This window comes from Perissodus microlepis, chromosome 12 (genome assembly GCF_051167445.1).
Source record: "Perissodus microlepis isolate ML-2025 ecotype Zambia chromosome 12, ASM5116744v1, whole genome shotgun sequence".
Taxonomy (NCBI): domain Eukaryota; kingdom Metazoa; phylum Chordata; class Actinopteri; order Cichliformes; family Cichlidae; genus Perissodus; species Perissodus microlepis.
In genome coordinates this window covers 8,723,485-8,737,580 of record NC_140472.1, presented here as the reverse complement: position 1 = coordinate 8,737,580, position 14,096 = coordinate 8,723,485, and the positions used below count along the sequence as shown (strand labels likewise).

The 14,096-nt window shown below is 40.6% G+C and overlaps 1 protein-coding gene and 1 long non-coding RNA gene across 2 annotated transcripts; one reads left to right on the top strand and one right to left on the bottom strand.

Moving 5' to 3' along the window:
* The first annotated feature begins 522 nt into the window (after window positions 1-522).
* On the top strand, window positions 523-13,946 carry oclnb (occludin b). The gene is made up of 9 exons (XM_084945589.1): window positions 523-891; window positions 1,491-1,555; window positions 2,804-3,473; window positions 4,148-4,312; window positions 6,025-6,140; window positions 9,102-9,206; window positions 9,365-9,536; window positions 13,707-13,748; window positions 13,834-13,946. The coding sequence occupies exons 2-9, from the start codon at window positions 1,515-1,517 to the stop codon at window positions 13,930-13,932; spliced, it is 1,410 nt and encodes a 469-aa protein (XP_084801715.1). The 5' UTR covers window positions 523-891; window positions 1,491-1,514; the 3' UTR covers window positions 13,933-13,946.
* Window positions 8,310-12,483, bottom strand: LOC146375774 (uncharacterized). The gene is made up of 3 exons (XR_014801792.1): window positions 12,147-12,483; window positions 11,307-11,359; window positions 8,310-9,183 (listed from the first exon to the last, which is right to left on the bottom strand). It is a non-coding gene; the product is annotated as an uncharacterized LOC146375774 (long non-coding RNA).
* Window positions 13,947-14,096: the final 150 nt, after the last annotated feature.

Here is a 14,096-nt window from a genome sequence, read left to right as displayed (position 1 = left end):
TAAACTAACAGCTATCCAAGAACAGCAGACCCAGCGACATTTTCCTGCTGCAGCTGTTCCTGAAAAACTCAGTATTGTCACTCACACCAAATTTAAAATGGACTTTGAACAAAGAGTTTCTCTGCATTCATGTGTTAAGTAAGAGTATTTGTATAAATGAAAATGAATACAAAGACAGCAGTGACACTGATAAATGGGTAAAGGAATAGAATATTTTCTCAAGGTGTGTCTGCTAGAAACTGTCCAAAAAGCAAAGAAACATGCGGGCTACTAGAAGTGGTCTACTGATGCAGGGGTCAAGGTGGCTGCTGGACTCACAGCGGTGCACTGAGCAGAAACTCTACCTGCTGAACAGGTTTGACAGGTTACTGTTTGTCCTACCAAGTTTCACAACAGTAGGAGGACGGGATGGGGACATCGGCTCAGATTTCAGGTACATCGAATTAGTGCACGTATGCATTTTAACAGAGATCAAGTCTGGCATGTCGGGATTCGCATTTCTTGATAGTAACCCTGCTTTTTGTCGAAATTGCGGGATAAATAGATGTTCAAAAGAGATTATGTTTGTTAATTTAAGTGGAGCAGATTGAGAGTTCATTTGTTTATAATCTGGTTTTAAGAGCAACCTGTGCGTGGACTGGAAATAAAGCTCAAACAGTTCCTGGAAGAGTACACGCATCTTCTGCCTGTTTCCAGAAGATGCAGGCACTGAGGACAGGTTAGTCCTGTTTCAAGGAGGAGGCGACCACGTGACGAGCACACGCCTATATGCCCGTCTCATTGCTACCTGAGTGCGCGCTGTGGATGGAGGCGGTCGCGAGCACAGTGTTTGCGTTCGTATTTGAGTGAGTGTGTATTGTGTTCATCAGCAGGACGCCGATCATCACACAGGTAGGTCCCTCTTAAAGGTGTAACTAGAGTTTACGGACAGTTTGAAGTAGAAGAGATGAGCATTGATGTTAAAGTCAGTTTACAGGTGATGGAATGGATCAGTGTTATCTGCTCAGACAGCTGCTTTTAATCTGAAATGGCCACCATATTAACAGGCTTCCTCATAAACACAGGCGCTGTTTTCCATCGTAGTGCTTTCCATAGCCAGACATTGGTCCCCTGATACGTCACTAGTTTGTTAGATTTTCGCATTCATCGTTTGAGATGACCATAAAATATATCATTTTTAACAAAGCGTCAGAGTAAGGCACTTCATGAATATTAGTGCCAATCATTTCTAATCATTCCTAGCTCCACATTTCAGAAAATCAAACGCAATTTGAAGTGTTGACTTTTGAAAAGTATGTATCACATAATTGATTCAGTTACCTTAGACAAGAAAAACAAAGAAATCATGTGAGCTAGGAAATCTGCACAAACACACATTTGTAACAAAAGGCTGAGAGCTGGTATGTGCCTCTGCAGGAAAACTAGTCTGACACATGACATTATACAAAAGCTTTTGAATGCTCATTGCTTCTTGTGTGTTGTCCTACTAGAGTGAGTGGAAGTTGACCTTAAGTATGCCGAGCAACAAACACAGCAACCACAGTGGCAAAAAACGGTAAGCTGAATTCCCTTTATCATTCACTACGCACAGACACCTGCTTCATCTAGTCATTTATGGACTCAGCTGACTTAAGCTCAGTGCAGTATTTATGGTAAATAAACCTCTGGAAATGTAGACATGTTCGAAGAAAAGCCTCAGAATTCAATGATTTTAAATTAATGTAAGGTTTAAAGGATTTTCACATAACAAAAGTGACAAATTTCATCATTTTTGAGCAAGCGTTTGCTTGTTTTTAAATTGCCAGTAATACGTTTAAAAAAGCTTCAATATAGGCATCAGAAGACCGTAAAAGGTTGTGTGATGAAATTCAGGCAATTGGTAATAATAGTTATGCCTTTCTATTTTGTGGCTTTCTCTTGTTTTGTATATATTCCTCTTGACTGTATATATTTATCCTGTTTGTTATTTATTCCTGCTGTCCTACTCTTTATGTTTTATTCTGCATAGTTGACATGGAGCACCCATAATTTCATTGTACATGTGCAATGGCAATAAAGGGCTTTTCTATTATACTCTATTCTATTCTAACATTAATTTCAAATACATGACAAAAATGTTTCATTGCAATTTAAGGCATCCAAAAAAACAGTTTCATTTTCACTGGGAACTAACTCAGTATTCTTTAGCTATGCGTGCTTTTCCTGTTAGTAAAGTCTGTGTTCAATCCCACACCATTTCTCATTGTCACCCGACTGTTGGCATAATTTTCATAGTTGCCATTTTCCAGCGCTCCAGTATTCACAAGGCATTGCTGCAGTGGGCCGATTCACGTTTGATTAGATTTTTACGTCAGATGCCCAACAGCATTAGTGTCACCTTTTGGGCTCAAACCATAGATCTTTGGCTTATTAGTGTATAAACAATTTGTTGTATTAAAAAAAACTTGAGTTCTACCAAGTTTTTTTTGTTGTTCTTGTTAACTATTTGACAAACATCCATCCCTAATAAACTTTTTTTTTAAATCATCTTTAGCCTTTGGAAAATGTGTGATGGACATCAATGAGGCTTTGGCTTAGTTGGGTTTTTGATGACATGAGGATTTTCCTTTTCAAAGTGATAACCTGTTCATTTCAATGACGTGAAGTAGATCACACCATTATGAGAAGTTGCCCTTGTGATGAAAACATTGACAATATTAGACCTTATTCTTGGGGTAGCCTTGCTATTTTTATATCAGTGCTTGGTGTTTGCTTTTCCATGTCTTGACAATGACCACAACTCATCTTCTCTCCTCTGTTCCAGCCACAGGCACAGTGAAGTCATGTCCAACCCAGCATTTTCCTATTATTCTGGAAATAAGGTGCTTCACTTCTATCGCTGGAATTCACCACCTGGTGTGATGAAGATAATGTGCATCATCATTATCATCATGTGTGTGGCTGTGTTTGCCTGTGTGGCCTCCACACTGGCCTGGGATTACGAAATGAGTCTCATGGGGGGCGGAACTGGTCTCGTGCCAGGCTCATATGGCAGTGGATATGGAACCGGTTATGGGGGCTCTTATGGGGGCGCGTATGGTGGCTCATATGGTGGCGCATATGGTGGTTCCTATTCCGGCTATGGAGGAACACAAATGGATCCCAGATCTGGCAAAGGCTTTATCATTGCCATTTCTGCCATTACCTTCATAGCTGTGCTTATTATATTCATCATGGTTGTGTCAAGGCAAGGTACTGCCCGTTCATCAAAGTTCTACCTGGCATCAATCATTATCTGCGCCATCTTGGCATTCCTGATGATTATTGCCACTATTGTGTACCTGGTGGCGATAAATCCAACAGCACAGTCCACGGGGTCTATGTACTACAACCAGGTAGTACAGATGTGTGCCCAGTTCCAGAACCAGGTCCAGCCCCAGGGTCTCTTCTTAAACCAATACCTTTACCATTACTGCGTGGTGGAGCCCCAAGAGGTGAGACACTTTTTCTCTAATAATGTGTGGTTGGATCTTTGGCACAGGATGTGCGGTTGCTGTGTAGTTCCTTTCTCTGTGAAAGGAAACAAAAACCTGACAAATGTGTGTGCCCCTCTTTCAGTACTAAATCAGCTTGTTCTGGGTGCACTCAGGGACTGGTGCAATTGAGCTCCAAACTTTTCACATTTCTTAAATCGGGGAAAATACTGAACACCAGTGTTTGTTTGCCTTATTTTTGTTAAATTGACGTCATTAAATGTTACCTGTAAGAACTGCAAACATCACCATAACCCTGACAGAAACGGCGTCACTGACTGTCGCTTGTGGGCAGGAGATATCTTGAGCAGCAGGATACATTTTGGTGATCAGGAATTGGGTGTGTTTCTACACATTTTTTACTAAAGCAGCAATCAGCTGAACTGAGCAAGTGTGCCGTTGGAAACCAACTTGTACATGTAGTGATACTGGAAACCCAGTTTGTTCTACATGAATTTGGAATCATTGTTTCATGGCAGACTTGTACCTGCAAATGTCCTTTGGCCAACTCATTGTTTGGTGGCAGGTGTTATAAGATTGAGATTTTTAGGCAAATGTGAGAAACTTGCCTGTCATTTACATCCCTGATAATGGGTATTACTTCAGCTCCATGATCTTGGTTGTGCTTCTTGCAGGCCATCGCTGTGGTTATGGGCTTTTTGGTGTTTGTTGCCCTCATCATCCTGCTCGTGTTTGCGGTCAAGACTCGCCAACAGATCAGGCGCTGGGGCCCAGAACGCATTCTCTGGGAGGAAGTCAAGGTTGTCAATGTTGGTCACCACAACAGCGTCGGGGAGTGGGTGAGTCTGTGTGTGACTGTGTTGACATCAGCATCGCATCTACCTGTTTACTAAATAGCAAAAGCCTGTATCAGCTGCAGCGTAACTTTATTCAGTCAAATTAAGGTTGAACTAAATATATCAGGTCAGCTCAACAAATTCCCCACTCTGTCTCCAACTCTCTGTGAATATTTTTGAATATTTTAAATACTGTAAACATGACACACATCTGCAGTCAATAGCTGGAACACACAATACATCGCTAAGGTGTGTCAGAGGGCTTTAAAATTTCCGCAACATTAAAGTCAGTTGCAGGGTGATAATGTGTTATCTGCTCTTATCCACTATTCAGAATGCTTGGTTTTGTGAAGTGATCTGTGTAATCTCTAAACAGACTGTTAAGAACATTAAAACAGTCTGGGACATCCTAACAGCACTGTAAATGGCGCACGATCTGATGTCCTCGTGTTGGTGTTGTTCCCAGATCATCATACTAAATGTTGTTCCAGGATCAACATTGCAAGTGACCAATCAGAATGTTGTGACGTCATACTTTTGCGACTTCGGGAAAAACCGGCGTAAAACAAAAAACTGTACTTAAGCTGCGTGAAACCGCCTCTGTCCGCCGATCAACAGACCCTGACCCTAACCGTAACCCTTTAATAAACGGTAAGCAGAACTGATATTGTCCTTGCAACATTGGAATTTCATAAATGCACGAATGGCTTGGCGCGCAAAAGAATAACGTCACAACAATGTGATTGGTCACTTGCAATGTTGAACCTGGAACAACATTTTCATGATGGTCTGGGAACAACACCAACACGAGGATATCAGATCATCCGTAAATGGCAATAAAGATGCATAGGAGCATAATTCATGTAATTGGCTGCAGATTCTAACCACTACTACTACTTCAGAAATTACACAACTTGTTTGTTACAAAAGCTGAGAATTGATGTGTGTGTGTGTGTGTGTGTGTGTGTGTGTGTGTGTGTGTGTGCGTGTGCGCGCATGACAGGTGAGAGAGACACTGGGCAGAGGTGGTTTCACCTGTAGTTTCTGGGTGTGGTCTGTTTAGCCACTCTCAGTTTCAGCATGATGTGCTGTGGTGTCACTGTGATGTCATCTAAAGTGAAACAGCATGTTGTTATATTTTTATTCTTTTAAACATTAACTCATTAGATCTTTCACATGTTCAGATTAACTAATTTATTCCCTGTCTTCCGATGGTAGTGATAAAAATGGAAAATGTGTATCTGAGTATTATGTCCATAGCCATGTAGCTTTAATTCCAGCTGTGTACTTTCCAAGTAGCACCATCAGGCCTGAGATTTCATCAGGTGTGCTGGTTGAAAGGCACTGACTGAGACTTCTTGTTGACAATAGTGAAGGTATTTGTGGTATTCAGACATACAGGGACAAGTAGAGGAACCGGTTGGTCCCTGCGGATGCTTCTTGCTTCATATGGAGGAAACAGGTTTCCATGACCTCAAGTATGAGCGTAGTATCTCATTAGGTTATGATAAGGCACTCTCATTAACAATATGGGACGACACTCATTAATGTGAAAAATCTTTGACGACATAATCATGATATTTTCACCTTAAACCTAAACTCAAAATATTTGTAGAGCCACTTTCACCCTTAAACTGCTCATCATTTGGAAAAGTCCCTTTAATTTCAATCTGGCATTGTAGAAACTCTGAGGCTGACTATGTTTGTTGCTTCAGGTGACCAACGTGTCTGGTGATCCAGAGGTGTTTGTTAATGACCATAACGATAAAGTTGGTGCCTCTAGAGACTATTTAGACCAGCTGGACTACAACAAGCCTCTATACCTACCAGGGTAAGCATGTTCTTCATTGTTATGAAAAGGTATCATTAAGCATTGGGGGTTTGGGGTTTTTTTTTGTTTTGTTTTGTTTGTTTTTTACAGATATAGTGATGCTAGCAGCTCTATTGGGTTTTTATTCTTGAATAATAAATTACTGAAATGACTGAACAGTGTATAATTTGTTTACTTAAAACATGATAGCGTCTTACCTTGGGTGTCTGACCTTTTGCACATGCAGCATCACTGTCAGTCTGTTTTTGTAAATGAAGTTTTGTAGGACTAAATGTTCTGGGGTGGGGTGCAGAGGCGGGGGTGGGGGGGGCTCACATGATCAGGACTGTGGCCTGATGGAGTTAGTTACACAATTTCCCTCTGTAAACCACCAAAGTTCATCTAAAATAAAATGGCTTGGAGACTTCTGGGTGGGGCACCTGGAAGCTATCCCAGCTGGTGAGGAGGGGTAGACCCTGAACAGTCACCAGTCTATGATGGGGCTAACACAGTGAGACAGACAACCATTCACTTTCACATTCACACCCACACCTACGGTCAATCTGTGTGTTCGGACTGTGGGACGAATTGAAAATGCCACACACAGTACCCAAACAGACATGGGAGAACATAACTCCACACAGACCATGACACTACAATCCACCACCAAAGCCTCTTTGATTATATTTTTAACGTCGCTAAATTCCCAAGAAAAGGGTTTTGTATTGTTGGTGCTGTAGTGAAAAACACTCACTGAAACACAGAAAATAAATAACATTTCAAATAGAAATGTACAATGAAGATACATTTATTTGTGAGTGTGGGTCAATAAGAAACTGTTCTTAATGGTTGTGTAAAAGTGCATCATTATCAACTTTGCGAAGATGAACATCTCAGCTGCTGCAGAAACTGTTTCCTGTGCTATGTAGAGGGAACTCCAGCTGGTCAGACGGGGATACTTCTGTTCAAATCAGGTCAACAAACGATCAGTGTCCCTGTACCAAATTTGAAATGAGGTCTGGTGCAAAGAGAAAAGGTGCACATAACTCTGTAGTAGCACTCGATCACAGTGATCCATCTCTGATGGGTCAGCTCATCCTTAAGTATTGAAGTTTAAGCAGAGGTGGAAAGAGTACTAAAATATTTTACTCAAGTAAAAGTACTATTACTTTGCTGAAATTTTACTCAAGTACAAGTAAAATTACCTGTCTAAAAATGTACTCAAGTAAAAGTAAAAAGTAGCTCATTTAAAATGTACTCAGAGTAAAAGTTACATAGTTACTTTTCTGTCAGCAGGAGGACAGCCGCTTCTGAGTAGTGCAAAAAAAGACAGTGGGATATAAATCTCAAAGTAGTTATTTTTTAGTGAAAAGAAAAACTTACAAATTAAAGTGCAGTGGCAGTTAAACTGCAAGTCTATACATGAAAATGGATAATGGTCACCAAACCAATCAACCAAACTGTCAGGTATCACAGTGTTTTCAATACAAAACCATGTCATTCTTTCACATGAGAATGTGTTCTAAACTGTCAAATAAGAGAACAAGTACTGAACTGAACGGCAGCGGCTTTAAAAATGTTTTTTAATTTTTTAAACTTGGCCCTGCCCTACTGTACCTCTAGAATAAAGTTCCTTTGTATCCATCCTAGAGTGTTACTCTCTGAACTTCCTGTTAATTTTGAGGAGCAGTTGATTTTCAAAGTTAGTAGAGTTCATCCTTGCTCACTTTGCAGTGAACAGTAGTCCAGCACAGCTAAAGAGACGCTCGAAGGCAGCTGAGGCAGGCAGGCCAGTGTTAAGTTTGAGAGAAAGTTTTTTGACGTCCCTAATAAGACATCAATGCATTACATAGCTACCGCTGGTAAATTATACCAATATACCTCGTGTTTTTTTGTTTTTTTTTATTGGACAGTAACAGGCTAGTTAACGGGAGGTTGCATGTGCTAATTAACAAGTAACAGAAGTCAGCTGTCTTTGACTAATCTAAGGTAAGTGAGCGCTCTGTTATTCTTTTGCCTGCAGTGTGAACATATGTGGGTTAAGTAAGAAAGTAGCCGCTTCTGTCTTTAATTTAACTATTTTTTTAAAATAAATTATTATTATTAACAAACAGGAAAAACGTAGGTAAACACATTTTCTTTTAGCAATTTACCAACCCAGTAAAAAAAAAAAAGTAAGTTGCGTGGACAACAACGTGCCCGATTACAGCAAGTTGCTAGTACCAACCAACGTTATCTGTGTTCTTCACAGATGTCTTAACTTAATGTGATTAATTTGAACACAGCCTTTTTGCTACCATAACGGTACGAGTTGTATTTAACTTACCTCTACATGCTTGCGCAGGTTTGATGTGGAATTTTTAAAAGCTGCTAACTCGGTCTCTCTGGGCAAACACAGCTTACACTGCATAATAAAGCTGTTGCCTTTCTTGCACTTGAAGCCGAAATGGTCCCTTAAATACGGCCAGGGGTTCACATCCGTTTCTTCGAATTCAGGGTCAGTAGAATTCGACGGGGCTTCTTTTTTCGCTGGATCCATACCACCGATGTCAGACTCCATCTTTAACGTGACCTTAGCGCCGATTTGTTCTACTACCCATCATTCCCTGCAGTACTTCCGAAGCGCAATGTTTTTTTTTTTATTTTAATTTACTCAGTAACGGGTGTGATTGAAAACGTAGCGAACTACAATACTTTTTAAAAAAATATACTTAAGTAAAAGTAAAATTACAGACTTGAAAAATGACTTTAAAAAGTACAAATACACAAAAAAACTACTCAATTACAGTAACGCAAGTAAATGTAATTCGTTACTTTCCACCTCTGAGTTTAAGGTGCTGAAGGATAATGGGGAACCATATTAACCATATTTGAGACCAGTTGGCTCTGTAAGCATGCTACAAGGGTTCAAGTGTGTTTGTTTTAATGGCAGATACTTAAGGCTTTTGCAAAAATGGATGAATCAGTAAATCCTGTTTGCAGAGACTCTGACATCAGCAGCTATGTGGGAGGCCTGCAGCCCAGGCTGAGGGACTACGACACTGGTGTGGAATCTGGGGATGACCTAGAGGAAGAAGATTTCAGTGTGTGAGTGCATGTGATTCCATTGCCAGTTATTAGCTGATTGCAATTAATCTGCTATTTCTAGATCAAAGCTGGTAATAAAGAACTTTGTCTTTGACCTTGACTGATTCGTATCTCTTTTGTTTTACTGGTTATGTACTGAATTGTCTTCTTGCATATAGTTTGTTTCCCCCCATTTTGGATGAGCAAGAGCGTCTGGCCTACAAACATGAGTTTGATAGGGATCACCAAGAATACAAGAACCTACAGGCTGAGCTGGACGGCATAAACCAGGACCTGGCAGACCTGGACCGAGAACTGGACCGACATTCTGATGGCAGTCCAGAGTTCATGGTAAGGGCGGCAACATCTGTCTGGTTCTTTGAAGGGAAGGTGGCTGGTCCACCCTTACTTGACTCATGGGGCGATCGTGGCTCAAGAGTTGGCAATTCGTCTTGTAATCGGAAGGTTGCCGGTTTGAGACACCCCCCCCCCGTCTCCGACAGTCTCGGTCATTGTGTCCTTGGGCAAGACACCTCAATCGTTGCCTACTGGTGGTGGTCAGAGGGCCTGGTGGCACCAGTGTCCGGCGGCCTCACCTCTGACAGTGCGCCCCAGGGCAGCTGTGGCTGCAATGTAGCTTGCCGTCACCAGTGTGTGTGAATGGGTGGATGACTGAATGTAGTTGGGGTCCCTAGGGACTAAGTAAAGCGCTATACAAATACAGGCCATTTACCATACATGTATTTAGATGTGGCACTGACTTCGGATTAGAGTTTCCAAAGTTTTACTACTACTAGTACTCATTTTTTTGCAAATCAAAGTTGAAGTCATTTCATAAATGTATGCCATACCCTAGGTTTTTATACTTAACCAACACAAGGCATTTCAAGTAACTGAAATAAAAATTAAAACTGCACTTTAAAAAGTATTCTCCATATTATAATAATTTTAAAAAACTAAATCTAAAACAGAAACCAATGAAAACTACACAAACAATTTTCCGACAAAAACAGTTAAGCGACCTAATGAGTATCTAACAAAAACCAAACACTCAAAATGAGTTAACAATGACTGCAATTTAGATTTCAGTTCAGATAAAATATTTACAGTGGGTTATTTATTTTAAACATCCATGTAGATACTGAAAATGACATGGCTCTAATTACAGTTTAAATGCTAACTGGCTTCACTCAAAATGTAAACGAGCCCACCCACCACTTTAAGCACACTCTGGATCTTCTTCTTACATATGACATATAACATTCTTCCCAGAAAAACCTGTTTTTTCTGTTCATTTCTTTATAATATTTAAATTTACAATATTACACAGTAGATGTCTTTCTGAAAGTGCTGTAACTTAGTGTAAGGATATAATTCCTCCACTGCTATCTTCTTCAATGATATGTGCCAGCACAATGCAGAGGAGCTACCTGAACTCTACTCCCACAGAGGTTGATTATCTTGTTAATAGTGTTACACAGTGTTGAGACTAACGCGTTATTAAGTAACGCGTTACAGTAACTACGTTATTATTGTGGTAACGAGCACGGTAACTAGTTATTATGCCAAAACCGGGAACGCGTTACTGGGATTTAGATAGGCTCGTTATTCGTTACTTCGTGTGGTGGCTATCGCGGAGCTTCCACAGATTCAATAATATTAGCAAGTGGTGGAGGCCAGCAGGTGGATGAAGGAAAAGGGAGGCAAGAGGAGAGACCCGAAGCGGCCGCTGGTCCGAGAGTGTCCAGCTCTGTATGCAGCTCATCTTCAGTCTGGTGTTACCTACATCTTCCTATTCAGAAGGCAGAATTTCCGAGTTCTGAGTACAATCGAAAGCACCACGACTGCAGTTTGTGTTGGAGGCTAGGAGCAGGCTAGGATAGAATCAGGTGTGGGATTTCTCTCGTGGAAATGTGCACATTTTTTTCCTTTCTATTGGTGGGTGGCACAGTGCACTTGTGGCAAGTAAGCAAGCTAGAAGACTGGCAATCTTGCTGGGTATCCAGTTACGGAAGCAACACATTAACAAGAGAATTCTGAGTAAAACCAAAGTTACTTTCCCTAGTAACTAGTTACTCTGAAAGTAACGAGTAACTGAGTTACTCATTTAAAGTAACTTACCCAACACTGGTGTTACATTCTAACTGCGTATGACTCTGGATACTGTAGCTCCTCTGGAAAAAAAAAGCCTCAAATCAGAAGTGGTGACTCCTTTTAATGACTCACACATGTCCACCTTAAAGCAGATAACCCATAAGTTACAGAGGAAATGGCATGTCACTTATTTAGAAGATCTTCATGTAGCTTGGAAAAAGAGTTTGCTGCTCTATTTAACAAAAAACAAAACAAAAACAACCCTGTAAAGCTAGAATATCTTACTATTCATCTCAGATTAAAGAAAATAACAACCCCTATTTTAGGCAGGCTGACAAAAAGTCAGATCTCTGTTGAACTGACTAGTTCTTTAACCTTAACTAGTAATGACTTCATGAATTTTTTCACAAATAAAGTTTTAACCAAAAAAAATATTCACATATTCTGGAATATGTGCCACAGGCATAAAATTCAGTACTGGAATTTATCCTTCTGAGTTAATGTGACCAAGTGGTCCGCGGGGTTATGAAAGAAATAATAAAATGACAACGCCACCTGGGGGGAATTCTAGCCCCCAGGAAATATGAACTTTAGAAATGAAATGTAATTAAAAAGAACGTTTGCACAGGTTCAGGGATGCACACTGAGGCCGGTTCAATGTATTAACACCATTTTATTTATTAAAATAAATAAATAAAAACAAAACAACCAAGACAGCGCACTAAATGTCTAAAATAGTGTCCCAAATTACAACAAAATAAACATACAACTGGGACTTACCAGCAGCGGTGGACCAAAAGAAAACCACACAAAAAAACAAAAAACAAAAAAAAACAAAAAAAAAAAAACCCACTATAGTCTATTCACCTGGTGCTGTACAACAAAAGTGTGGAAAACGACCCGCCACCTAAGGTCCCACGGCCGCTGGTAGATCCTCAGTTCACTGAAATAAAAGCACAAGATATACACGTTAAACAGGATAAAATAAAAAAAAATAAAAAATAAAAAAAAAGCATGGGACATAAAAAGGCTCTCTATATACTAAAAAAAGAAATTAAAAGGAAAACTGAGACCTGCAATAAAACACACCCACATACACACCACAGAGCACAGATTGGAAATACTCGTGCTCTGCGAGCCAGCCCACAGCTGGTGCTGGTTCCGATTGTCCGTAGCCCTACTCAGTCTCGCGCAGCTCTCCACAACTGGAAGAGGGAAAGGGAGAGGCGGTACCAGTTTTTGTAACACCAGCCCAATATGCAGCTGAAGATCGCCCCGACCAGCCGCGAAAGCTGGAGTAAAACGATAGTCCAAAAAGGGGCTTAGCGTGAGACCCAAAGCCCCCAGGGGCGAGGCGAGGCCAGCAGCAGGAACAAAACTGGACGGCCAACAGATCGGAACACAAGATAAAACAGGGCAAGACAAGACAGCAGCTAGGCAGGCGTCTCGACACAATCCGATTGTATCGGTAAATTAACCAATAGGCCAGCATTTACTGCTGTATCGCACCAGAAGCTCGGGAGGAATGATCCAACAAAAAAAACCCGGCTTCCCTTTATACAGGTAAACACCACCCTGTAATCAATATGCAGGTGGGTTCCTAATTAACCCAATCACATGATACAAGGAGCGAGTGCAGCGGAAAGAGAGCGAGAGAGAGAGAAAAAGAAGGGCGAGTAGCCCATCCGGCTACATTAACTTCAGTCCTTACTTTCTGAACCAGCAAAATGGGGGGGCGGTTGTTTTGTTTTAGACTCCATTCCTAAAGACTGTTCAAAAAAGTCTTGCCATCAATTAATCCTACAATTTTAAATCTGATGAAATTTACATTGTATTCAATTTCATTGTGAATGTACAAGTTGCAGTGCAAGGCAACAATTTAGCTTCTAACTGTCAACAGTTTAACAGCAGATGCGAGGTGGCTGATTTTATAGGAAACTTTATAAGACTGATATGTTGGGGCGACCATGGCTCAGGGGAATTGGGAAGCTCATCTACTGGAAGGTTGCCGGTTCGATCCCCCTGTTCTCTCTGTCCTGGTTGTTGTGTCCTTGGGCAAGACACTTTACCCTACCTCCTACTGGTGTTGGCCAGAGGGGCCGATGGCGCGATATGGCAGCCTCGCTTCTGTCAGTCTGCCCCAGGGCAGCTGTGGCTAAAACTGTAGCTTGCCTCCACCAGTGTGTGAATGTGAATGAATGAATAGTGGAATTGTAAAGCACTTTGGGTGCCTAGAAAAGCACTATAAAAATGCAATCCATTATGTGTTTGCTTATATTCAAATAATTCTACTCAAAATCAAATAATAAATCCAGTAATAAAGTGTTAGAAATGGTTTGAAAACTTTAGCATAAAAGAAAGTTCTGTGTGAGAATTTGGGATGATGCTTACTTCTTTAGCCAACTAATATATGTAATCTGATCTCAGGATGCCTTGAGTGACTATAACAGGCTGAAGGACTTCAAGAAGGTAAGGTTATTATTCACATTTTCAGCAGTGAAATTTGTGTGTAAAGAATTCAAACAACAATACCTTTCTTATGTATTGTCCACAGTCATCAGAGTACCAGATTAAGAAGAAGAGGTGTAAATATCTCAGATCCAAACTGTCGCACATCAAGAGAAAGATCAGTGAATATGACCGTCGACCCTGAACCTTCAACCCAAGACCCTGTCTATGAACTGAACTCTCCAGTTTATGATGAACTCGTGTATGATTATTATAGTGATGCTCTTGCCTATGAAATGCATTTTTATAAGCCAATCAAGTAAGAGTTTTTCTACAACAAAAGGATAAATAAAATGTGGATTTTTTTCT